Below are 25,278 nucleotides of genomic sequence, written 5' to 3'. Positions count from 1 at the left end.
TAAATACCTTTCAAAATCCAGCCCTTATGCATTGTTATCCTCTTACTTTGTATTTAATTTAAAATGAAACAAATTGCACATGTGCCAATTATTTATTTCTATTAAAGCCTGGCCTGTGGAGAGGACAGAGATATCGATAGACTTGGCAGAATTCAATTTTTATTTTTTATAATTTTGACAGAGAATATCAAGGTTTATTTGTAAGCATTTTTTAAAAAAATATTGTCTATTTCTATTTTCACACTTGTGGGAAATTACTGTGGCGTGTCAGACAACAAGGTGGGTCAGAGAATAATTATTTAATGACAACTGGTTTTTTGGACTTTTTTTTTTTTTGGTTGGTTGGTTGACGTTCTGCCTGGCGAAACTGGGATTTCCTGAGATTTACTGATAAAAATTTAACCCTTCCAAACCAAAGTAAACCCACAGGAACCTCAAATCAAGACCCCAGTGGATTTTGAAGGGGATTCAGAATAAAGTTCCGGTTCCAGTTCCAGACTGGGTAAAAACCCAGATGGGTATTTTTGTAGGCTTTTTTTTTCTTTGTTTTTAGTACACGGGCATTCCAAAATTTTGGAAAGATTGATTTCACAAGGATTCTGCCAGTTTGGACTGATAATATGTGAGAATAGCTTACAAAATTTTGATGATGTCAAAACTGAATCCGGAATCTTAGTTCTGATTCACCTTTAAAATCACAGTGTGAGAGGATGGGGATCCCCACCCCCCACTCCCTGATACCCCCTCACCCTCGCTGCGAGCATCCCAGCAAGGAGAGGACACGTTGTTAGAAATCATGAGATTGGCTTTAAATAATAAATGTTGGGTTCTTTTGATTTGCTGTCTGGGTTTTGAGTCTGTAGGGTGTTTTTATGCTTTTCTCTGTAACCATGAGTATGCCCTGGTGGCAAGAGGACTGGACTGCAACTAGGAGAATGAAGTGAGCTGTAGCTCATGAAAGCTTATGCTCAAATAAATTGGTTAGTCTCTAAGGTGCCACAAGTCCTCCTTTTCTTAGTTCTATTCCTGGCTCTGCCATTGGCTTGGTGGATGACTTTGGGCAAGTAATGGTGTTAGGGGGCTGCATAGTCTGCAGTCAAACAGGAAGTGAGTGGGTGGGTGGGTGGGTGGGCAGGGGGAAATGGGAACAGGGATGGGGAAATTGGAATCATGTTTAGCTAAGGGCAGGAACGGGAACAGGGACACAGGTGTAAGGCTCTGTGGTATCAGAGCTGGGAAGAGGGACACTAAGGAAGGAAACTGGAATCATGCTTGCTGGAAGTTCACCCCAATAAACATTGAATTGTTTGCACCTTTGGACTTCGGGTATTGTTGCTCTCTATTCATGCGAGAAGGACCAGGGAAGTAAGTGGGTGAAGGAATAAGCCCCCTAACAAATGGCTTCTCTCTGTGCCTCAGTTTCCACATCTGTAAAATGGGGATAATGATTCTCACCTCCTTTATATAGTGCTTTGTGATCTATGGATGAAAAGAACTACCGAAGAGAGAGGGATAATGATTATGTAAAAGAAAATATGAAACCTGATCTGTTGATTCAAGCAGTTGAGATTTGAAGAAAAACAACAAATATTGTGAGACAGACATTAAAAATCATAAGAAGATCCTTGCCCAACTGACGTCAATGCAGAACTTAATTTCAGTGAGGCCAGGATTTCACCCTACATTGTCCAGAATTTTATCTTAACCCAACATTCAAACCCTTTGAGGCTTGCCTGCTGTCTAGGGCCAGACCTTCAACTGCCAATTTACAGTAGATTAGCATTGGTCTACCAAATGTACTTAAAACATGAGGATGTGCTATGTACAATTAATATCGCTTCATAAAATAACATGGAACTGGTTAAGATTTTGTGCCATCTGATTTACCTAATATTCACATAAAGATCATTGTAAGTGGTCACTCACTGATTCACATAAGCAGTGTCCATGTTTCCATTGAATCTTGAGCCCATTGAGTTTCATGAGTGTAAATTCTAACGTTTCCATGCACTCACAGGCGTTAGAATAGTGAAGTGCCTCCGAAATGTGGTGCTTTTGTGGATAGCTATCACTTTGGGCCTGGTGGAGGCTGTTTCAAAATGTTAAAGGTTATGAAAGTGATATGTCCAAGGAAGATTATGTCCCCAAATCGTTCTTAACCAATTTAGTTTATTCTATGAATTCTACTTTTGTGAGACACTATGCACTTGATTAGTCTGAATATATTTATTGTTGGAATACCTAGATAGTACGATAAATTAGATTAGATAGATAGATGTGTCTGGGGACACAGAGAGAGAGAATTTTTGTTAACTGTGATCTCCATACAGTTAATACACCTTCCTTTCCCCTGATACTTGAATAGAATTTTACTGGTAGCTTTGGTTTCTCTTGGCAAACATGGATGTTTCAAATGGAATTTCTAGATTGTGCTTCACTGGACCATCGGACCACCTGAAACAATTCGGGAAATATCATTTGATGGTTCACAAGATAAAAGAATATTTCAAGTTACTGATTTCACAACATACTCAACTCAGTGTACAGTGATAGCAAGACCCAGAAACACAGCAGTTAATGTGAATGAGGGACCTGATCACCTCATACGATATGATTTTTATTGTGCGCTTTTTGTCTAATATGCAATATAAATCTCAGGCTCATGGTTTGAGGATCTGAGTATTTAAATTAAAGACTTATTTATCCTTCCTATGGAGTGATTATCAAGTTGGGATACAAGCTTGGGTACTGATGTTACAAAGGGACATTGGACCAAATTCACATCTGGTGTAACTCACTTGGCTTTGGAGAATTTGCCCTAGCGTCTCACAGGAACAGAGTGGGTGGACAAAAATCTCCTTCAACATGAGCCCTATATAAATACAAAAGAGGGATACACATTGCATTGTAACTGCAGTCCTCTTACTTTAAAGTGTAATGGCCCTCTGAGCTGAGCGGTGACTGCGCCTAAGGCTGTGACTTCCTCTGCCTCCATCAGAGGGGAAGGGCCCGTCCCGCTCCCTGCACCCAGACGGGGCGGTGGCTGAGTTGAGAACCCAGCTCCCACCCCAGGGCAACCAGCTCAGGCTTGCACGAACTCTCCTTCTGCTTGTGCTGGGTAAATGACCTCCCTCGGCCCGCATCCCTCTGTCTGTCTGTCTGGAGATCCCCCCCGTCCAGCATCCCTCCATCCCTCTGCACCCCCATCCCCTCCCTGGAGCTCTCTTCTCTTCTCTTCTCTTCTCTCTCCAGATTCTCCCCAGGCTGGAGTCCCCCGCAGTCCTTGCTGAGAGGCTCGCAGCGAGGGTGAGGGGGTATCAGGGAGTGGGGGGTGGGGATACCCCTCCTCTCATACTGTGATGTTTGGAATTGCAAGGAAGAGGGGATCCCTGGGTGCCCCCTGTGTCATCCCCTGGGCGGGTCAGGCTGCCCCGTTCACAGGTGCCTCCTATGAACCTGCCCCAGCAGCAGCTACGGTCCAGAGCCACTTCCATGGGGGTGGAAGAGCGACCCTAGCTGAAGCCTGCTTGTGGGGTCCATTTGGTGGGTCCCAGCTCAGGCCGTAGGGGAGAAGATGCCCCCATCCCCCTGGGCGCTACCTCATTGGCAGCCTTAGCAGAGAGAGCGAGGTCTGGAGGAGCCATGGAGACTGACCTCCCACCTCCCCATTACAATGAGTCCCTCCAGGCCAGAGGTCCTTGGGTGTGGGGCTGTGTGTGGAGGGGGGGGGCCTCTCTCTGCCCCAGCTCTGGGCTCCCACCCACAGAGGACTCAGGGCTGGGGGGGCAGATCCAACACCATCCAGCGGGACATTAAAAGCAGGTTCTGCAGAGACCCCAGAGGAAACGCAGTGGGTGGAAAAACTCCCCCCTGCCTTCCCCACATCTGTCCGAGCTTCCTCATGTCTCTCGGATGCCTTCTCGCTACTGAGAGGAAGGTGTGATGGTCGACTGACGGATTCTCCCCCCTCTTTCACCACTGCCCCTGGATGGAGAGTGTGGGGTGAATACCCTGATGGGAAAGGGGTATCTTGGAGTTGAAACATTTGCATCCACAATCCTCCCCGCTTTTTGCACCATAAAGGGGCAGGAAGGAGCAAGGGGCAGTTTGGAGAACCCCCTCCCCAGCCCCAGTTCAATGGGGGGACATGGCAGGATGTGTGGAGCGAAGAGTTTGCAGACAGTCCCTGGCTCCCGGGTGGACGGGCGGCGAACTGTGCAGACGGTCCCTGGGTTATAGAAGCTGGGGACGGGGAGCTGGCAGATGCTCCCTGGCTGTGGGGTGAGGCGTTTGCAGACGCTCCCTGGCTGGGTTGGGTGGGGGGTGAGGCGTTTGCAGACGCTCCCTGGCTGGGTGGGGTGGGGGGTGAGGCGTTTGCAGACGCTCCCTGGCTGGGTGGGGTGGGGGGTGAGGTGTTTGCAGACACTCCCTGGCTGGGTGGGGTGGGGGGTGAGGCGTTTGCAGACGCTCCCTGGCTGGGTTGGGTGGGGGGTGAGGCGTTTGCAGACGCTCCCTGGCTGGGTTAGGTGCGGGGGGGGGTGAGGCGTTTGCAGACGCTCCCTGGCTGGGTGGGGTGGGGGGTGAGGCGTTTGCAGACGCTCCCTGGCTGGGTGGGGTGGGGGGTGAGGTGTTTGCAGACACTCCCTGGCTGGGTGGGGTGGGGGGTGAGGCGTTTGCAGACGCTCCCTGGCTGGGTTAGGTGCGGGGGGGGGGGGGTGAGGCGTTTGCAGACGCTCCCTGGCTGGGTGGGGTGGGGGGTGAGGCGTTTGCAGACACTCCCTGGCTGGGTGGGGTGGGGGGTGAGGTGTTTGCAGACGCTCCCTGGCTGGGTTGGGTGGGGGGTGAGGCGTTTGCAGACGCTCCCTGGCGGGGGGCGGGGCTCGCGGGGACACTTTCCCTCCCAGCCTGGCTCAGAGACTGAGCGAGAAGGTACCGGGGGTGCGGATCGGGCCCCAGTCGAGCCCCCTCCCCTGGGGGGCCTGGCCCCAGCCCCCCCTTCCCCTGCGTGTCCAGGGCCCCCCTTCCCCTGGTCTGGGCCCATCCCCCGACTCAGGGCTTCGCCCCTGCAGAGTCTCCCCGCCCTGGCTGCGGGGCCCTGCGTGCCGGGCGGGTTTGGGGGTGTTTGGAGGGAGGTGACCCCGAAACGTTTCTGCTCCGCCCCCTCCCCATCCACCCCCCCCTTCCCGCGCTTCTCCCTGCGTGGGTTTCCCAGGGGCCATCCCCGTGGCGCCGGGCCGGTGTGACGACACAAATCTCAGCCCTCCCCTTTTGCACCGGGGGGCACCGGCCCTGACCTGCTCCCCACAGGCTCCTGGGGTCCGCTGGGTCCCATGAGGGCTCGGAGCTCCCCACCCCCGCCCACCCCGCCCTGCGGCTCCCTCGCCCCCCAAGAAGCAGCTGCTGCAGCAGGAGCCGCCGCCTGTGAATCGGCCGAAGTTTCACGCCGACTCCCTTCCTCCGGGCGGGGAATTAGGCATCAGAGTTCAGTGCCGGGACCAACCGACCCGCCCCGCGCCCCGCTGGAGCCCTGCCCTGGCCTCAGCCCTTTCCCAGCCTACGGAGCGCAGCCCAGAGAGGCGGTAAATACCTGCGGGGGGGACGTGGCCTGTCCTGTGGCTGGGAGTTGCAGGCAGATGAATTCAGGCGAGGAGGGAGGCTCACCTGTCGGGGGGGAGGGGGGGGAATTAGCTGCTGGCCCAACTCCCCGGGGGCTTGGGTGGATTCTCCATCCTGGGCCATGTGTGAAGCCGGGCAGGAGGTTTGTCTAGAAATCTGCCTACGTTCCCTCCCCTCCCCCCGGCCCCCCAGGTGATCCCAGTCTCCCCGTCCCACCTTCCAGCTGGGAATTCTCCAGGGGGCTGGAGTGGTGGCCAGCAGAAACGAGGCTCGGAGAGTGGGGTTGGGAGCCCCTCTCGCTCACGGCAGCTCTGGCGTTCCTCGCCCCGATCCCACCCTCAGCTCCCCACTCCTCCGCAGAGACTCCCTGCGCGCCTCAGAGCCAGATTTCTGCTGCGGGAGAAATCAACCGGCTACCGCCCTCTTACCCCGTCGTAAGGCAGCAAATCCAAGGCCCAGGCTGAACGGCTCGGGGGCGTGGAGCAAGAACGCCGGGAGCCCCTGGGCACGGCCAAGGGCTGCATTTCACCCCCATTGGGGTGGGGGGGGTCTATGGCGACTGCTCCAGTCTGGGGTGAAAGCTGAGTAAATAGCAGGGCCGTGTCCCTGCCAAGAACGGCCAGGAGCTGGAGCCTGCTCCACAAACCTCTGCTTCTCTGCAGGGCGACAGTGGGGAGAAGGGCCTAGCCGGGTTAACAACCCCCCAGTGACCGAGCCGAGTCCTCTGCAACCCCTGTCACTGTTCCAGGGGCCCCCCCCAGGGGCTGGAGATAAAACCCAGCAGTCCTGGCTCCCAGCCCCCTCGTTCTAACGCACGAGTCCCCCATCCCCCTTCATTCCATCTGTCCGTCTGACCCCTGCACCTCTCCTTCCTTCCATCTGTCCATCCATCCCCATACATCCCCCTATGTTTCTCTCTCCATCCTCCAACTCCCAGCTGCACCCCAGTCCCTGCCTGCCCCTCCCTGCCGGGGGCTGGTGCAGTTGGGGCAGAGCCATGACTCTGATCTCAGGAGCTTGGGCCTGTGGGACTCCCTGCCACAGGACCTGGCTGAGCAGAGGGGTGGGGCTGGGGTCTCAGAGCCATCGCCGAGTGTGTGTGTGTGTGGGGGTGTCAGGGCACCCTGTGCCGATCAGTTTCCATGGGAACCCCGTATCTCACCCCCCGACCTTCTCCTCACACAGATCCCCGGAGCCGAGATAATGAGTTGCAGCCTCCTGACCAGCTCCAAGGAGCCGGGTGAGTCAGGGCTGCGGGGGACGGTGCCGTGAGGGGGAGGGTGGCCCCATGGCTGACGTGGCTCCTCCCCCCGGTGCCCGTGGGGGGCCTGTGGCTGATGTCCCCCTCCCCCCAGTGCCCCTGCACCGCAGGTCGGTGTCGGTGTTGATCCGAGGCTTTGTGGCGGACGTGGGCTGCCAGCTGCTCTGCAGGAACGAGGAGCCGGGGCCCGTGGAGGCCGTGTTCAAATGCCCCGTGGACGCTGAGGCGGCTGTCGACGCCTTCCAGGCCCGGCTGCGGGGGGCCTGCATCCCGGCCCAGCTCCAGGAGAAGAGACAGGTGCTGGGGGTGGGGGTCCTGGGGGGGAGAGAGGAGGGGACCGGGCTGGGGGGATCTCGGGGTAACCCCATCTCTCCCAGCAGGTGCATGAGCTGTACAGGGATGTGCTGGTCGGGGGGGGTAGGGGATCTCGGGGGACAGGGATCTCGGGGTGACCCTGTCTCTCCCGGCAGGCACAGGAGCTGTACGGGGACGGGGCCACCCGCTACGTGCTGCCGACCATGCTACACCCTCGCTACACGCCCCACAGTGAGACCCACAGATCCCCCTGCGCCTCTGCTACATGCCCCACTGTGAGACCCACGATCCCCCTGTCCCCACTCCGCGCCCTCCGGTGAGACCCACAGATCCCCTACCCCCATCACTGTGACACCAACAGACCCCCGCCCCCCCCGCACACGCCCCATGGTGAGACCCTCCTGTACCCCAGCTGTGTGCTTCCAGCCATGCTGCACCCCTTTTACATGCCCCATGTTGAGACCAGACCTTTAGGTGCCCTAGGTCCCGCATATCTCCCTGTACCACATAGCCCCCAGAACCCCAGCTACACACCCCACTGTGAGTGACCTCCCAGCCTGTACCCCCTGAAACCTCCATAGCCCCTTCTACGTACCCCACAGTGAAAGACCCATATAGCCCCCATAATGCCCCATAGGCCACTACTGTGTTCCCTGCGGTAAGTGCCCCCCCCCCCGGGTCTGCAGTCCCCGTCCCAGGGTATATGACCCACCCCAGCCATCCCGAAATCCCCTGATATCCAAGCCCAATACCCCCCCAATAACTCAACCCCCCCATCTTCCCCCCATTCTCCCAGCCCCCTGGCCCTCACCCCTGTGTCTCTCTCTGCAGGGTGGGATGGGGAGAACATCACCCAGGAGGTCCCACGGGTCCTCCAGGGGGAGCTGCCCTACACCCTGAGCCGAAGCGCCATGCTGCAGTCGCCCCACGGCATCGACCACGTGCTCTCCAACTGCCCCCTCGCCCCCCTGAGCTATACAGCCGGGAACCTAACCACTGCCCAGGTAAGGGCTCACCTGGACACCTGGGTCCCAGCCATCCCTGCTGGGAGGAGGGTGCTGGGGGTGGGGCAGGGGGAGGGTTCTGGGCTGAGGGGTGGGTTCCAGGGAACGGGGCTGTGGGTGGGGGGAAGGTCCCAGGGGGTGAGAGATGTGGTGTAGGGCAGGGGTGGGTCCCGAAAGGGAGAGCATGGGCCAGACTCTTTGGGTGATTGAGGGGGTGGGGGATCGAGTGACAGCAACGGATCTGGGGAATTTCCCAATTTCTCTGGGGAAAATCTGGACAGGCTGAAATCTGCCAGTTTGGCGATGAAATCCCTGGCAGTTGCTGGGCTCTGTAAGTCTTTAGTGTCTGGGATTTTCCCTCTTCTTGTTTCTCAGTGGAAGTAAATGGAGGTGAGGGGACCAGGAAAATGTCACCCCCAAATTGGAAAGATTTAGACTCCCCCAAAATGTCAAACTTTTGCAATTTTTCACCAGGAAAAGCCAAGTTCCCACGTTGGCCTTTGGGATTGTTTTTCCTTCTCTTCTCTCCACCTAACCCGGGGGGGCCCAGCCAGCGTTCCCAGGGTCTGCCCCTCACCCCGTCTCCATTGGGGGGTGCCGAGCCGGGCGCGAGAGCCAGCGGGACCTTGCCCCCCCCTGGAACCGTGTGGAGGTGACTGTGTGTCTGTCGCCCCCCAGGTGTCACTGGCCCAGGCCCCCCCGTGGGACCGGGACTTGGAGCTGCTGGTGTATTACACGGAGCCACCCAAACCCAGCGCGGTGCTGGAGGCCGGGCTGCCCGGAGCCGAGCCAGGTGCGGGAGGGGATCCTGAACCCTACTACCCCTGGGCGGGGGCGCAGAGGGGGATCCATGGGGTGGGAATCTGGGGAGGGTGAGGTAGGTGCTGAGCGGTGACATAGGATCGGGGGGGGCATGGTGCAATGAGGGGGATGATGGGGGAATGGGGAGTCCTAGGGCTGCTGTAGGTGGGTGCTGGGGGAATCTGGAGGCAGGCGAGGGTGGGAGGACAGGAGCGGGGGATCTTGGCAGAGCTGGCGTTGGCACGGCGAGGTGTCTGGGAGCAGGCGGGCACTGGGGAGCACTGCAGGTTTGGGAGGCATGGGGGAGAACTGGGTATGGGAGAGCAGGCACTGGGGGGCTGGGTATGGGGGTGGTGGGGATTTAAGGGGAGAGGGGGTGGGGGAGGGACAGAGCAGTGGGGGTGGGTCTCTGGGGACAGTCATGGGGCTCTGAGGGGGTGGCTCACAGCGTCTCGACCCCATGCCCACCCTATTAGGGGGCTGGCCCCCATCTCCCCGCAGGCTCCCTGATGGACGACCCGGCCGTGATGATGACCCTGCTGCCCAGAGTGCCCGAGGTGGTGCCGGCCCAGAGCCAGCCGGGGAGTTCGTCCTCCTGCTGGGCCGCTCCGGCAGCACGGCCTGCCCCATGGACGCAGAGACCTGTCCCGCCAGCGCATCAGCAGCACCAAGGGACGGCCAGGCGGGAGGCTGCACTAGATGGGCCCGTGGGGCCATGTCGGGGGAGCAAGCCAGGCTGGCTGGGCCCGTGGGGCTGACTCTCCATCCGTCTGTCTGTCCCCAGGAGACCCTGGTCCTGCTGTTGAAGAGTTTGCCCCTGGGCTCTTTATTTCAACATCTATGGCTTTGGGTCTGAGTTCGAGTCGTTCTACCCGTGAGTCCGAAGGGCAGGGAGGGGGCTGGCTGGGTTAGGGGGCAAGGCTGGTTAGCTGACAGAGGGTGTCTCTTGGTTAGGGGTCAGGGTGTGTCTGTTTGTTGGGGGCAGGGGGTGTCGGTGGGTTGGGGACAGGGCTGGTTAGGGGGCAGGGCTGGTTAGGGGACAGGAGTGTCGGTGGGTGAGGGGGCAGGGCTGGCTGGGGGCAGGGTGTCCCTGGCTCCGGCTGTCCCAGCCCCAGACCTGTCGGCGCCCCCCGCAGGCAGAGCGTGGAGAATACCCAGCAGACCAAGGCTGAGTCCCTGCAGCGCCTCCAGCTGCTCCAGGCTCACCTGGGGGGCACCGAGATCTTGGAGCCGCTACGAGCCGTTTACCGCAGCCCCTGCCGGGACGGGCACCCATGCCAGGTACCGGGGTGCCGGGGCCAGCCGGAGGGGCATCCTGGGGCGGGCCTGGAGAGTGATTGTGGGGCCGAGGAATGACGGGGGGGGGGGGTTCAGAGAGGGATGCGGGCCTGCGGGGACAGACTCACAGACTTTCAGGACAGAAGGGACCGTCCTGATCATTTCATCAGGCCCCAGCTCCTCGCTCCCCCCAGGGACAGCCCCACCCCTCAGGCTGAGTCACCGGCACCCCCAAACCCTGAGTTACAGGCGTCAGGTCACAGCGACTCCCCCCAGTTGCTCCGGTTCAAACCAGTGAGTGCCCCAGGCTGCAGAGGGAGACCAACCCCCTCGGGTCTCTGCCAGTCTGAGCCAGGGGAAAATCCCTTCCCCACCCCACATGTGGGAGTCAGCTTGCCCGGAGGATGGGTGCGAGACCCCCCCAGCCAGCCCCCTGGGAAGGATTCTCTGCAGTAACTCTGAGCGCCCCCCCACTCCCAGTGCCCCGCTGCCGCCCATGGGGTGTTTGCTCCCAGCTGTCGCTGTGGGCCATACGCCATTACAGGCGCCTCCTTGCCAGCCCTCCCTCCCCCCCGCCCCGCTCCCCTCGGAGGCTGTTCAAGGGGGAGACCCTGGGAGAGGGGATCAGAGAGGGGCTGGGGGCCCTGGGGGGCAGCCGAGCGGGGCCAAGGGGTTGCTCGGAATGGGCCTGGGGCTCTGGGCCAGATGGGGGGCCACTGCCCCTGGGGGTGTGAGCAGGGCGTGGCAGGTAGCAACCGGGGGGGAGGGGAGGTTCCTCTGTATAGAGCTGGGAGGGGCAGCGCTTTGTGCTGTGCCCAGCTCTGGGGGGTGCCCTGCAGCCGGGAGGGGCAGGGAGGTCACTGGTGGGGGGTCAGGAGGGAGCTCCTGGAAAAGTGCCCACAGCAGTCGGTGGGTTCTTGTCTCCAGGGGCCGGTGAACAGGTGATGGGTTGGGGTCATGCCTCGGGGTTGGGGGTCACAGAGATAGGGGAGGTCAGCAGTCCCCATCTGTCAGCCCCTCAGGGGAGATCTCTGGGAGGGGAGGGATGGGGCTGGGGGTCTCTGGGAAGGTCAGTGGGGCAGACTCTCCAGGGGGCTGCTCCCGTTCCCAACAGGGAGGGGGTGTCTCTGAGGGGGTTGGGGTCCCCGGCTCTGACAGCGTCTCTCCCCCGCTCAGCTGTTCGTGTTTACGGACGGGGAGGTAGAGAACACCCAGGACATCATCGCAGAGGACCCACAGGTAACTGGGGGTGCCTAACCCCGCCCAGCCCTGCCCCCATTAGCATTGCCATCATGTGGACCCCCACCACCATAGTGCCCAGCATCTGCCCAACCCTTTGCCTCACCCTGCCTCCCAGCCCCGCCAGCATGGGGAGCCCCCCCAGTCCAGCCAGCCCTACTGGCCCCCCTCCAACTGCCCTGCCCCCGCCCAGCACTGGATGGGCCCCACCAGCTCTGCCCCTCCCCCTCCAGTCTCTGCCCCCTCCCCCCCCCGCCCCAGGTGCTTCTCCTTCGGCATCGGGGATGGGGCCTCCACGGCTCTGATCAAAGACATTGCTCGGGTAGTCGGGGGCTGCGCCGAGTTCATCACCGGCCAGGACCGCGTGCAGCCCAAGGTGAGAACCCAGCAATCCTGGCTCCCAGCTCCCCCACTCTAGCCTACTAGACCCCACTCCCCTCCAGAGCTGGGGACAGGACCCAGGAGTCCTGGCCCACCATGTGTGTGCCGGTCCCCCGCCAGGTGCCTCAGTCTCTGAAGTGGGCCCTGCAGCTGGCGGTGACCGGGATCTCACTGAGCTGGGATCTGCCCCCTGGGATCCAGGCGGAGGGCTGCACTGGGACCCCGAGGTGATCTTTGCTGGGCAGCGGTGCCTTGTCTACGCCCAGCTCCGCGGGCAGCCCCAGGTGGGAGAGCGAGGTCCCCCAAACTGGGGTGCCCCCAGGGCTCAGGGTCAGTGACTGAGGCAGGAGCCCCACAGTCCCCTCCTGGGCGATAACTCTGGCCCCTAACGATGGCCATTGGCTGGAGCTCCCTGTGCTACCCCAGCCCCATTGTTCTGAATGGGGAGAGTTCACTCCAACCCCTAATGATGGCCATTGGGCTGCAGGTCTCTGTGCTACCCTAGCCTCATTGATTTCAGTTGGGATTGTTAACTCTGACCCCTAACGATGGCCATTGGGCCAGGGTTCTCTGTGTTACCCCAGCCCCATTGATCTGTGTTGGAATTGATAAATCTGACCCCTAACAATGGCCATTGGGCTGCGGGTCTCTGTACCAGCCTGGCTGCATTGATCTCAGGGCAGGTCTACACTATAAGTTTTCATCGGTGGAGCTGCACCGCTGTAGCACGTCTGGTGAAGACGCTCTAAGCCGACGGGAGAAGCTCTCCTGCCGATGTAGCACTGTTTGCACGGGGGGCTAAGGTCAGTGTAACTATGCTGCTCATGGGTGTGGATTTTTCATGCCCCTGAGCGATGTAATTCTACCAAAGTATGTAGTGTAAACGAGACCTCAGTGGGGATCGATAATTCTGACGTCTAATGATAGCCACTGGGCTGGAAGTCTCTGTGCTACTCCAGCCCCATTGAGCTCAATGGGGATTGTTATCTCTGGACCCTAATGACGGCCATTGGGCTTACTAAGCCAGCCTCCCAACTGGTGTTCATTGGGTGTATTTGCCCCCTTTGTTCTGTAAGCTGGGTCTGAGGGGTCCCAGGGCATCTTCTCCCCCCTTGCATTCCACCTCTGACCACCTTTCTTTCCCCACAGCCCCCAGACATTCCCATGGGGGGCATCACCCTGCAGTACCGCATCCAGGACCAGACCTAGAAGGAGACGCCGCAGTTCTCCCTGCAGCCACAGGATGGAGACAGGTGACAGCAATGCTCCCCTGGCTCCCATCCCCCACCCCAGGCAGCTGGGTCCTGCCCCCCTTCCCCCATGTCCTCACCCCAGCAGAACAGAGACAGGATGGGACCAGCCCCCCCTTCTGTGACCACTAGACCGCACTCCCTTCCCGGGGCCAGGATAGAACCCAGGAGTCCTGGCACCCACCCACCCCCATCCCGCTAGACCCTGCTCCCCTCTCCGTAGCGGCTGGAACCCAGGCGTCCAGGGCTGACCCCGTGAATCTCTCTCCCTGGCACAGGCTGCCCGTTCACCGGCTGGCCGCCAAGTCGCTGCTGCTGGAGCTGGAGGGGGCCGTGGGCGCGGGGTCGGAGGGGGACGGGCGCCGGGCTCTGGAGGCCAGCCTGAGCTCGGGGGTCGTCTGCTCCCTCACAACCTACGTGGGGGTGGACATGGAGCGGGGGCAGCTGGTGAGGTGGGATGTCCCGCTGGCAGGTAACCCCCAAAGGGGCTGGGGTTCCTGGCGCCGGGGGGGACCCAGCATGTGGGGGGAACTCAGGTGAGAGGGGGAACCTGGCACTGGGGGCGGTACGAGGAGGTGGGGGGAACCTGGCGCCAGGGAGGGATCCCAGCACAGGGGGATCCCAGTGTAAGGGGGGGGGGACCCAGAAGGGGCATGCGCGGGGCATCATGTTTATGGGGTAATGTCCCTTTGCCCCTCTCCCTGCCCCCCTGACTCCCGGGGGCTGTGCTGCCCCCTCCCTGCTCCAGGGTGACGGCGACCCCAATCCCCATACCTCCGGGGTATGGGGAGAGCAGGGGCACTAGCATGGTGAGACGGGGAGTAGCACCGCCCCCCACCCCAGCCGGAAGAGAGGGGTCTGTGCCAGACAGACGGACAGAAGTAGACAGGCATGCGGAGACCCAGAGTCAGACAGGGACAGAGACCGAGAATCAGCCGACAGACCCAGACGGGGACAGGACGGAGAGACGCAGAGAGAGAAACAGACCCAGTCAGACAGACAGACCGACCCGGACAGATGCAGGGACAGGAGGGGCGGGCACATTGCTGTCATGAGCAGACCTGGCTAGTAGGGGCCTCTCGCCCCCCGGCATCCTGCCCTCATCCATGGAGTGCAGCACCCACCCCTGCATCCCCTGGGGCTGGAGGAGGGGTCCTGGCTGGTGGGAGAAGAATGGGGCTGTGTGGACTGGATCTGGGGGTCACAGCCAGGGGGGAAGGGGCAAGAGCTGGGAGATCCTGGCTGTGATGGAGCTGCGGGGAGAGGAGGATGGGGCTGGGTGTGGGGGGGTCCCAGCTCGGAGAAAGGGGCTGGGGGGTATGGAGGAGGGGTCCCAGCGGTGCGTTGGCTCTAAGTGTCTGGGGGGGGGGCGGAATTCTCTTCCCTCCCTTTGCTTCTCTGGGTCTGTTTGCGTGTCCGTCTGTCTCTGTGTCTGTCCATCTACTCGCTAAATTTCGATTTCATCATGGACTATACGGAGATGATAGACTGGGTCTCGATAGACCCCATCTGCGAGCGGCCGGCGAGCGGAGTGCGCCTGGACGAACCGAACCAGCGCAGCGTCTTCGGGCGCTTGTCCCGTGACTTGGCTGCGGCACGTGAGTACCTCTGCCCCGCATGCCTGCAGCTCCCAAAGTCCAGCGCCGGCCATCTCCTCCCTCGCAAGCGCCTGTCCTGGCTCCGTGGCCTCCCAAAGCTCAGCCGGGGGGCCCAACACAAGGGCAGACCGTCCTGCAATCAGGGGGCCCCACCGGAGACGGCACCCCAGAACGGTGAAGGGGGCTGGGAGTCAGGACTCCGGGGGTGGGCCAACGCCAGGGTGACGCTTCATCGGGTTAGAGACCCATGTGCCCTGAAGGTCACGGAGCTGTGCCAGTCTTTAAAAACGACATAGAAAACGAAGGAAATTCCTGGGTGAAAAACCTTTGTGTCGCTGAGGGAGGGGGAATTCTTGGCTGTTTTTTTTAGTGTTGTGAAGCAAATTATCTCGAAAGAAAATGAATAAAAAAATAAGGAAACCCCCAGGCAAAAAACTCTGTGAAGGTGGAATTTGGGGTGTGAGTTTGTGTCAGTGAGCTCAGGGTGTGTGTGTGGGGCGGGGATCAGTAGTTTTTCATAACAGGAATGTCTCTGAGCAGTTTTCTCTGAAATAAACCCAGAGGGAAATTCCCAGGCAAAAAAACCTTGTGAAGCTGGGTCTGAGCTTGGAGGTTTGTACAGGCGAGTTCAGGGGCAAAAGTCTTTCTTGGCACCTTCTGGTTTATAAACGAAGAAACCCACGAAAGGCAGAAATTTTAAAGTTGTCTTAAAACCTGCATTTGGAGAGTCTGGAAATACAAAGTGACTGTAGCCCAGATCACTTTAACTCTGCCCCGTAACCCTGGCCCATGCATGGCTATACTATCATATAGACTCTGTAACATCCCATCCCCCGCTACCCCTTTAGACTCTTGTGTCTCTCTGCGGACGTAGGTCTGTATCGCAGGTTGTAGTGGGGGATAGTCCCGGGGTCAGACTGTGTTTGAGAAACACCGTGTGGTTGTGGAATTAATGCCTGGGCAGGAACAGTCACAGGGAGTTGGGTGCACATCTCGGATTGAAAGTTAATTGTCATCCCATGGGTGCAAGAAGGGGCAGAGTTAAGGATGACTGTGGTGGGGTTAAGGGTGCAGAAGAGCAGGTTAAGGACACCCATGGAGGGACAGAGTTAAGGCCACACAGAGTGTGACCGTTAAGGCTGTTGTCTGTCCCCCAGCCTGGACAGGCCATGTCGCTGTTCTGTACCCACAACCCTGTGCCAGCCCCATCTCCCTGTGTCTCTCCCCAGAGCGGGCACCGGAGGAGTCTCCCTTGCTGAGGCTGGTGTCTCTGCAAAATGCCGACGTCTCGTGGAACCTGGACCCCTGGCTGGCTGCTGTGCTGGGGGTGAGCGAGACCGACGCCGGGGGAGGATACTCAGTGAGGTGAGCAGGGGTGCAGAGGAGAGGGGAGAGATCTGGGGCAGGTGCCATTGATTGGGCCTGTTCTCTGCTCCCAGATGAGATTGGTGGCGACCCATTCGGGGGGGGAGTCTGAGGGTGACTGAATTAAAGGACCCCTGAACCTGGAGCCCAGTGGGCGAGACGGGCCCAGATTTGGGGGGCTGGGAACCCCCTAACGGGGTCAGAGCATTGGATCGAGGGGGCCCAGGGCCAAATGGAGGCGCCCAAGTTGGGCCCTGTCTCAGGCCATCTCTCTACTCCCTGGACATGGCACTGGGCATCTGGGTAGAGGGTCCACGGTGCTGGAGCGGGGGCTATAGGAACCCTCCGAGTCGGGGTGGGGGGATGGAGTAGGGGGTCCCTAGGGAAGGGGGAGGGCTGGGTGAGGGCTGGAGGTCAGGGGAGGGGGCCAGGCTGGGCGCTGACTCAGGCTGTCTCTATCCTGCCCCCCACAGGACGTGACCCCCAGCATCTGGGCCACGGTGCTGGCCATGGTCTGGCTGCACGACTGGGCCATGGGGTAGCGTGATGAGTCGAGCTGCTGGAGGCCAAGGCTGTAGTCTAGGTGCAGGACTGAGCAGGTGAGAGGGTGCCTGGGGGGTGGGGGGCAGGGACAGTGTCCAAGGTCTCGACCCTGAGAGTCCCTGCCCCATGGGGCCCCTGAGACTGGGCCCCAAGAACCTCCATCCTCACGGCCCAGAGCCATGAGCCTGCCCCCCATGTCCTATAGCCTAGCCCCCTTCAGGGCTCTGAGAGCCTGTGCCCCATGGGTCCCCATTCCTGAGATTCCTGCCCCCCAGGGCCCCACAGCCCAGCCCTCGAGAGCCCCCGTCCCCAGCCTCTCCCCATCCCAATCCCAGCACCCTTCTGGGGTTTCCATGACCCGCCCCCCAGCACCTTTACTTCCCAGCTTCCCAACCCCCACGCCAGTCCCCCACGTGCTGTGAGCTCTGTTCCCTTTGCCCCCAGGCCCTCCCCTCGTTCCCCGGGCTGGTGTCTCTCCAGTGCCCCCCTCTCATTTCAGGGGCCCGGCTGAGTGAGTGCCTGGAAGCCGCCAACGCCCTGCTGGGCTGCAGCGTTGGCCCTGCCATCTTCGGGCTCTGAGCCCCCTCCAGGATCCCTGCACCCACTCCCCAGACTACCCTGGGCGTCCAACTGGGAGCCCGAGGGCCAGCAGGGGACACTGGGTGCAGACCCACCTGGGCGGCCTGTGCCCAGCCCGGAGCAAACCCCCAGCTGGGATCCCATCTCTGCCACCAGTTTGGATGCATCTGCCTCTCGCTGGCTGAAGAGGAGCGATGGCTGCCCCCCCGGCTCCACCCCACTTTGACCCACTGTTGAGTAACCCCCACGCTGCTCACAGCCGCCGCCTCCTCTCTGCATTGTGGGGGAGTCCTCGGGATCGTCTGCATCAATGTCGCACATCTCTTCGCTTTTTACAAATGACTGAGGGGTCCCTCTGTAAACAGCCTCCGGCCCCCACCCCAGAGGTGGCTGCACTGACCTCACCCTGCATGAGCCATCCAGTGTCAACCTAGTCCCATCTGCACGGAGTTCAGCTACTGAACAGCCAGCAAGACCAACAGGATCTTTGCTTGTCCAAACACAACCTCACTTTGTCGTAATGGCAGTTTTCTCTTCACTGGACAATCCTGAACGCAAACACGAGCACAGTGATTGGCTTAATTCTTCATTTCCTCTTTGCCTAGGTCCAGACTAGAGCTGGTCAGTCATTTTCCAGCTGAACAGTGCTGTGTTGGCAAGTGCAATTCCGTGGTGAAGGCTGAAAGGTGGAATCAGGCAGCAGATGGAGGAAGCTTGCCCCGTGCTGCGTGTTGTGAATCCCTCCCCATTCACCAGCTGCTGAATTCTCTACCACAGGAAGAAATGCTTCAAAACCTGACCGTCCATCTTGATGGTTAATGCTCACGCTGTGTCCATCCTGGGCAGCACCGGGCCCTTCTCAGGACATCCTGGGACTCAAGCAAACGATGAAAGACCTCAGCTGGTTAATTCTCTGGAAAGAAAGTGCTATTTTTATCAAGAAACTGCAGGAACATACGGAAGAAGCAAACAGTTTTCCCACTTCATGTTAGCCAGCACTGACCTCCTTTGAACAGCTTTCAGCATATGACTCTGTGCTGGGTGGTGTCCCTATTTCAGCCTTTCCGTGTCTGAGAAGGCAACTCAGCAAATTCAATTTACAGCCACATTGCGCAGCAACTCCAGGGAAGGATTAAGATACCAGGTAATGGATTAATTGCCTTAAGGCCTGAAGGAATGCTGCCCTGGGACGGAGATTTCCCCAAAGGCCAGACGGAATTCAGAGATCTTAATTCTCACTTCCCGCTGTGAATAGTGGAACTTCAATACCAGCAGTGACACCCTGGTCCATTGAAATCAAAGGCGGTTTTGTCTTCGACTCCAACGGGCACAGTATTTCAGCCCATATTACGAGGCTTTTGCAAATTGAAAATCCCAACCTACTATCCTGTTCCAAACCCACTGAAGTCAGAGGAAAGGCTCTTTCAGAGACAGCTGGGGAACCAGCTCCCATTGAAAACTCCAGCCGGAGTGAGTCTTTCCAGTGGTCTTTAGATAAACTCCGTTGGTAGCAGCTGATTGCCTAGCTCCCTTCGGCGCCTTTGGATATCCCAACTTCCAGCTGACTCCAGTGGACTTTGAAGCAGACCCAGTCTGTATTTCTGAGCCGATAGATAGATAGATAGATAGATAGATAGATAGATAGATAGATAGATAGATAGATAGAAAATCCACACACAGAATAACAAAATAAAAGCATACGACCATCTGTACTCACACGTATGTGACCATAAACAGCCTCACGTACTGTAGCACACCCATTAATGTATGAACCCTCCAGCCTGTAATGCCCCATCCGTTCCCATCTGGTCCTGGCTCCTAGGTCCTCTCCTTGGCTCTGGCTGGGCTTGGCATGCTAGCGACTAGAGCAGGGGACTGGCCCATGGCGTTCCCGGGTTCTGTTTTGGTTCCTGGAGGCAAATGTGGCCTAGTGGGTTGAGTAGGTGGGACTGGGACTCAGGACTTCTGGCTTCTACTGTGGTAAAAGCATCACAGAGAAACCGATGTAAACACACTGAACATAGCAGGAGTCACCCGTCAGTCTTATGGGGCCCCAGCAGGTCAGAGTCTTTCCAACGCTTCCGCCAGCCCAGAAGGTCCTGTCCGTCGATGGGTCCGAGTCAGTTCAAGCTCATCCTTTCAGAGCAAAAGTCCTTTCTTTGTTTCCTCGTTTCTGGAAAAGCCAGCTTGACCCAATGTGTGCGAACCCCCATGAGGGCGTGGAACTTTTGTGGAGCAGATCAGTCTGCGGTGGGGTGTCTACACTGCATTGTAAACCGAGGCTTGTGGACTCGGTGTTTCCAAGCCTGTGCTTGAGTGTCCACGCTGCATTGGAAGCCTGGGTTTACAATGCTGGGTCTGGGTTAGCTGTGCTAACATGTCCATACTGCACTGTGCAGACCTTCTGACTCGGGTCTGCGGCTTGACCCACGTCCACACTGCACAGTGACAGGGCTTGGACCCGAGTCTCAGTGGGAGTTGGGCTCTGACCCATCCCCCGAGCAGCATCCTGGGACCCTGAGTGCTTCCTGCACTGAGTCAGATTGACCTGCGTGCACGCAGAAGGGGGCCTTGGGCTCAGACACGAGTCAGAGTCCGGGCGTAGGGTGCAGCGTAGACATAGATGGTGAGTTGCTTTGCTTTACTCACCCCTCCCCTGGTATTTTTGGTTCCTGGAGGAGCTGGTATAGCCCTTTCCTATGGAGTTATGTACAATTCCTGGCCCACAATGATACATAAACTTAATACAGTGTGGTCCTCGAAATATTGATGGGGTGCGATATCTAAGACTGGCCTGCAGAGAGCATCCCAGTGATGCCCTGGATTGGGGAACATGGGTGCTGAGTTCGATTGTCAGCTCTGTCACTGTATCATAGCGTGATCTTGGGTAAGTCTCTTCATTGCTTTGTGCCTCAGTTTCCCCTTTGAAAAATAGGGATGAGGATGATGATGATATTCCCACTTCCAGTTGTGCTATGAGGATAACTCGAAAAATACTTGGGAGTCAGACATGACAGTGCTGGGTGCGGTATAATACCTGGGGTAGATACATGATGGGTAACATCTTGGTCAGTTACTGCAGCAGAAATAGTTTTGAGCAAGAAACTTCACTTATCAAATGTATATTTCACACCTCCTCTTGGAATAAATCCTTTAATCTTTGAGTCAGCGAGAGTAAACCTAGACCATCCCTGACAGGTGTTTGTCCAACCTGGTTTTAAAAACCTCCAATGACGGGGATTCCACAACCTCCCTTGGAAGCCTGTTCCAGAGCTCGATTACCCTGAAAGAGAGTTTTTCCTAATATCTAACCTGAATCTCCCTTGCTGCAGATTAAGCCCATTGCTGCTTCTCCTCCCTTCAGTGGCAATGGAGAAAAATGGATCACCGTCCTCTTCAGAACAGCCCTTCGCTTATTGGAAGCCTGTTGTCGGGTCCCCCTCAGTCTTCTGGTCTCAAGGCGAAACATGCCCAGTATTTTAACCTTTCCTCGCAGGTCAGGTTTTCTAACTCTTTGGTCATTTTTGCTGCTCTCCTCTGGACTCTCTCCAATGTGTCCACATCTTTCCTTCAGTGTGGTGCCAAGAACCGGACACAGTACTCCAGCTGCGGCCTTGCCAGGGCCGAGTAGAGCAGGACAGTTACCTCCCGCGTCTTACGTACGACCCTCCTGTTAATACAGCCCAAAATGGGACCAGTGCTAGGGCCTGTGTTACACACGAGGGAAGATGAGATGGTCCCATAGTTTCCAAGGCCAGAAGAGACCAGTGAGTCATCCCCTCCCGTCCAGTCCCTATAATGCTGCTTCCCTCTCATTCCTTATCCTTTGCTGCTCTCTGGCGACCGCATGAAGCAGCCAGAATTTCATGGAGATCTGCTGTATTCTCCATCTTTTCTCTTTACTGGTTCGCTTCCAAATGCTTCCCATTTGTCAGTCAAAACTCCTGAGCAGCAAGGGCTGGTTGGGGCGCTTGGACTGTGGATGGGATCGCAGCGCCCCAGGCACCCGCCGAGATTTCCCTTTGTATTGAGTCACCAGCAGGGAACGCACGTAGGCCCCAATCCTGGTGAGACGGCCAATGGGAGGTTGGCCTTTGATCTCAGTGGGGACAGGTTTTGCCCCCACTGTCTATCTAGGTAGGTAAATGCCTCTGAGCACTGTCGTGTCTGAGCACACGCAGGGAGGAGATGAGTCCAGTGGAGCTACGGCCGGGTCACACCACCTGGGGATCTGCCCAGCGACTCCAATGGAGTGACGGCTGATTGTGGGCCAGATCCTCAGCTGGAGCCAGAGTTTAAGGTTGATATTTTCCAATCCTGACCAGGTGATTTGGACACACAATTCCCATCACATTTAGTTTGAAAACATCAACCTACGCGATGCGCTCAGTGCCACACAGGGCGTCTGGGGCAAAGCCAGGAACTGAGCTGGGAGTTCCTAGGGCCAGTCCAATGCCTCCAACACACGCTCAGCCATCACCGCCACGCTGGGGTCCGTGGGTGAGGGTCTCTGGCCTGTGCTATGCCCAGAACAGACTATATCACAGAGGTCCCTTCCGGCCTTGGAACAGCTGGGAACCTATGAGTCTCCTGGCGAAACCGATCCGTGGCTGTTCAAAAGAATTGTTTAGCATTAAGCGTCCTGCTCCTCAATGAAAATTGCAACCTCTGCTTTTCCCAAATGAACAGCTTTAGAAAGATTGATTTGTGGCCAACATTTTCAAATGGGGGGACCTAAAATTAATAATAATAATTAGGCTGGAATTAGGCACCTAAATCCGACTGAATTTCAATGGGATTTGGACATCTAGCTTCTATAAAGCTGCTTTCAAAGTGCCAAACTTCGCTCTCATCTGGCCCAACCGTAGACCTCAGCCCCATCTGGCGAAACTGAAGCACAGAGAGGAGATGGGTCACACTTTCAAAAGCATCTAATCCTAGTATCCAGAGGGACAGGTTTTTAAAGGTATTTAGGTGCTTTGTGGAATTTTCACAAGTGCTTAAGGAAGTTAGATGCCTAACTCCCGTAGAAATGAAGAGAAATTGGGCATCCAAATCCCTTCAGCAGTTTGAAAATCTTAGTCTTAACGTCTCTGTTTTAGTCTGGGTGTGTTTTTCAGGATTGCTGGGCAGCCCTGGCTCCCAGACAGGTCACTGAGAAATGCAGGTGCCCAACAAACCTACAAGTCTGGCAACCTTGATTAGTAGGGATTTTTGCTGGCTAACTTTAGGCACCTGAGTTTGAAAACTTTTGCCTAAGTGATTTGGCTGAGGTCGCAAAGAAAGTCAGGGCCAGCTCCTATATTAAAGCTAAGGTCTCTGGATCCCCATCACGTGCTCCAAACTATTCTTAAAAAGAAAAGGAGTACTTGTGGCACCTTAGAGACTAACCAATTTATTTGAGCATGAGCTTTCGTGAGCTACAGCTCACTTCATCGGATGCATACTGTGGAAACTGCAGAAGACATTATATATACACAGAGACCATGAAACAATACCTCCTCCCACCCCACTCTCCTGCTGGTAATAGCTTATCTAAAGTGATCATCAAGTTGGGCCATTTCCAGCACAAATCCAGGTTTTCTCACCCTCCCCCCCACACACACACAAACTCACTCTCCTGCTGGTAATAGCCCATCCAAAGTGACCACTCTCTTTACAATGTGTATGAAAATCAAGGTGGGCCATTTCCAGCATAAATCCAAGTTTAACCAGAACGTCGGGGGGTGGGGGGGAGGTAGAAAAAAACAAGGGGAAATAGGCTACCTTGCATAATGACTTAGCCACTCCCAGTCTCTAGTTAAGCCTAAATTAATAGTATCCAATTTGCAAATGAATTCCAATTCAGCAGTTTCTCACTGGAGTCTGGATTTGAAGTTTTTTTGTTGTAAGATAGCGACCTTCAAGTCTGTGATTGCGTGACCAGAGAGATTGAAGTGTTCTCCGACTGGTTTATGAATGTTATAATTCTTGACATCTGATTTGTGTCCATTTATTCTTTTACGTAGAGACTGTCCAGTTTGACCAATGTAAATGGCAGAGGGGCATTGCTGGCACATGATGGCATATATCACATTGGTGGATGTGCAGGTGAACGAGCCTCTGATAGTGTGGCTGATGTTGTTAGGCCCTGTGATGGTGTCCCCTGAATAGACATGTGGGCACAGTTGGCAACGGGCTTTGTTGCAAGGATAGGTTCCTGGGTTGGTGGTTCTGTTGTGTGGTATGTGGTTGTTGGTGAGTATTTGCTTCAGGTTGGGGGGCTGTCTGTAGGCAAGGACTGGCCTGTCTCCCAAGATTTGTGAGAGTGTTGGGTCATCCTTCAGGATAGGTTGTAGATCCTTAATAATGCGTTGGAGGGGTTTTAGTTGGGGGCTGAAGGTGACGGCTAGTGGCGTTCTAACACGGCTGTTACTCTGAAAACTATTCTTATGAATTATTCTTCTTCTCCAAACTTATGCCAGTGAGACCAAGGTTAGAAACTGACCTCTGGAGACAAATCAGGGTCTCAGGTGCCCCAATGCATTAGCCCCACTTAAGTCACGGAAGGTGAATTCTGATTCACACTATGAAGACCCAGAACTGTAACAGAAGTTTAACATTTTTGGTGATATATTGTATGTGTATATGTGAGGAAGGGGGAATTTTTGGTAATATTTTTACAACCTCACTATGTGCCTCGGTTTCCCCTCTATGGCACGTGGTTACCCAGTGCGGGGAAAAGGACTCCGTGTGTTTTCAGGAAATGCTAAAAGACAGAGGAGTGTGCGTGTCAGCTCCCTGTCTGGGTGGCACGAAGAGTCATTAAGGAACTGGTTGAAACTGACCCAGATGAACAAGGGGGCCAGCGAGACAATGCCAGGGCTGCCTGGATTTCCCCCCTTCTCGCAGGGTAGCTGAGCCAAGACACCCACCTGCCAGCTGGAGAACGGAGGACTGGGAAGGGGTGAGCTGGGGGGTCAGAGGTGGCTTCCAGATGCTCTCTCTCCTGGGAACTGACTACAGAGGTTTGACAGACACAGCCTGGACATTGGGTTCACTGCGGCTGGGCGGGGCCCTGGGCTGACCAGAACGGACGATGTTTTCACCTTCATTTCTCTGTGCTAACCTAAGAGCTTCCTAGGCTGAGTCCACGTGAATGAAAAAGCCAGCTGTTTTGCACACGCTGCCCGAATGTCACCGCGAATCCTGGGGGAGGCGCCCGGGACCCTGCACAGTGGACACATCTGTCTCAGGAGTCTGGCTCCGCTGGACAGAGTTCACGGGATGAAGCAGGGGGGCTGGAGCCCCAGAGGGTCAGTCCAGGAGGTGGTGAGGCCACGTGGCCTCCCCTGAAGGGAGAGAGAGACCCTTTGGGGGTCTGGCCCATCGAAGGGGATCCTCCAAGGAACTGTTCCAAAGCTGGGGGCGCACCACAGATCCTGTGGATCTGGGACAGTATGTGTGTGTGAGGCTGTGGGATCTGCTGTGTATTTGTATGTGTGTGTTTTGTTGTTGTCCCCTGCTGGAGGGAATGAGGCCTGCTCAGTGTGTGGGTGCGGGTGCATGCATCCCTGCTGTCCTCTTCTCTCGTTCGGGTGTGGAGCGGGATGCGTATTTCCCTTCTGCGCCCTCTCGGAAGGAAGGACACTTGTTCTGTGAGAGTGGGTGGGTGAGGGGGGAGAAGTGCAAGCTGCTTTGTGAGGCATGGAGACAGCTCAGTTCTGGCCTGGGCCTGGCCTGGCAGGGGCTGCCGGAGCTCAGAACTCCACAGAAATACCAGAGCTCTGAGGACGCAGGGCCTGGGCCAGGCTCCTTCACCTGCGTGCTGCAGACAGGGCAGGAGCAGTGCAGGAGGAGAGCTGCTGGTCACAACTGTGGTGCATTGACAGAGCTCTGGTGGGGGGTGGACTTGGATCGCAGAGGGTCAGGACGGACGGGAACTGTCAGCGCTGTGTGTTTGGGGCAGGGCAGCAATGACAGCTCCTTGCTGTGATGTATGGGCAGCGTTAGGACGGGCACAACAGGGGTATTGTCAGTCAGGGCTGAGATCCCTCAGCAGAGCTGTC

General features: G+C 57.1%; 2 protein-coding genes, 1 long non-coding RNA gene and 1 pseudogene across 4 annotated transcripts in view; 2 read left to right on the top strand and 2 right to left on the bottom strand.

Moving 5' to 3' along the window:
• The window catches only part of LOC140898396 (uncharacterized), a 305,360-nt gene that overhangs the window by 125,921 nt on the left and 154,161 nt on the right, over nucleotides 1–25,278 (bottom strand). The gene's annotated exons all lie outside the window — the stretch shown is intronic.
• LOC140904868 (uncharacterized) lies at nucleotides 1,114–17,733 on the bottom strand. The gene is made up of 5 exons (XR_013634692.1): nucleotides 17,631–17,733; nucleotides 6,045–6,272; nucleotides 5,588–5,661; nucleotides 2,799–2,872; nucleotides 1,114–2,454 (listed from the first exon to the last, which is right to left on the bottom strand). It is a non-coding gene; the product is annotated as an uncharacterized LOC140904868 (long non-coding RNA).
• LOC140904867 (uncharacterized) lies at nucleotides 6,863–20,394 on the top strand. The gene is made up of 6 exons (XM_078848891.1): nucleotides 6,863–7,174; nucleotides 7,348–7,508; nucleotides 8,024–8,196; nucleotides 15,973–16,070; nucleotides 16,582–16,707; nucleotides 17,151–20,394. Exons 1-5 carry the CDS (start codon nucleotides 6,905–6,907, stop codon nucleotides 16,648–16,650), a joined length of 771 nt encoding a protein of 256 aa, XP_078705017.1. The 5' UTR covers nucleotides 6,863–6,904; the 3' UTR covers nucleotides 16,651–16,707; nucleotides 17,151–20,394.
• Nucleotides 8,500–14,714, top strand: LOC140898406 (von Willebrand factor A domain-containing protein 5A-like; annotated as a pseudogene). Its single transcript, XR_013634592.1, has 8 exons — nucleotides 8,500–8,527; nucleotides 8,849–8,989; nucleotides 9,499–9,667; nucleotides 9,780–9,871; nucleotides 10,134–10,278; nucleotides 11,452–11,514; nucleotides 13,424–13,617; nucleotides 14,626–14,714. The product of XR_013634592.1 is annotated as a von Willebrand factor A domain-containing protein 5A-like (transcript).

Source organism: Lepidochelys kempii, chromosome 14 (assembly GCF_965140285.1).
Source record: "Lepidochelys kempii isolate rLepKem1 chromosome 14, rLepKem1.hap1, whole genome shotgun sequence".
NCBI lineage: Eukaryota > Metazoa > Chordata > Testudines > Cheloniidae > Lepidochelys > Lepidochelys kempii.
Note: the sequence above shows the minus strand (reverse complement) of the source record. Positions and strands in the feature narration are given on the sequence as shown.

Excerpts from the sequence above, each read along its gene's own strand:
- LOC140904867 (XM_078848891.1), top strand. The coding sequence starts at position 6,905 with ATGGCTGACGTGGCTCCTCCCCCCGGTGCCCGTGGGGGGCCTGTGGCT. Across the intron at positions 7,509-8,023 it reads TCCCCACTCCGCGCCCTCCG|GGTGGGATGGGGAGAACATC; the intron begins GTGAGACCCACA and ends CTCTCTCTGCAG. Across the intron at positions 8,197-15,972 it reads GGAACCTAACCACTGCCCAG|AGCGGGCACCGGAGGAGTCT; the intron begins GTAAGGGCTCAC and ends GTCTCTCCCCAG.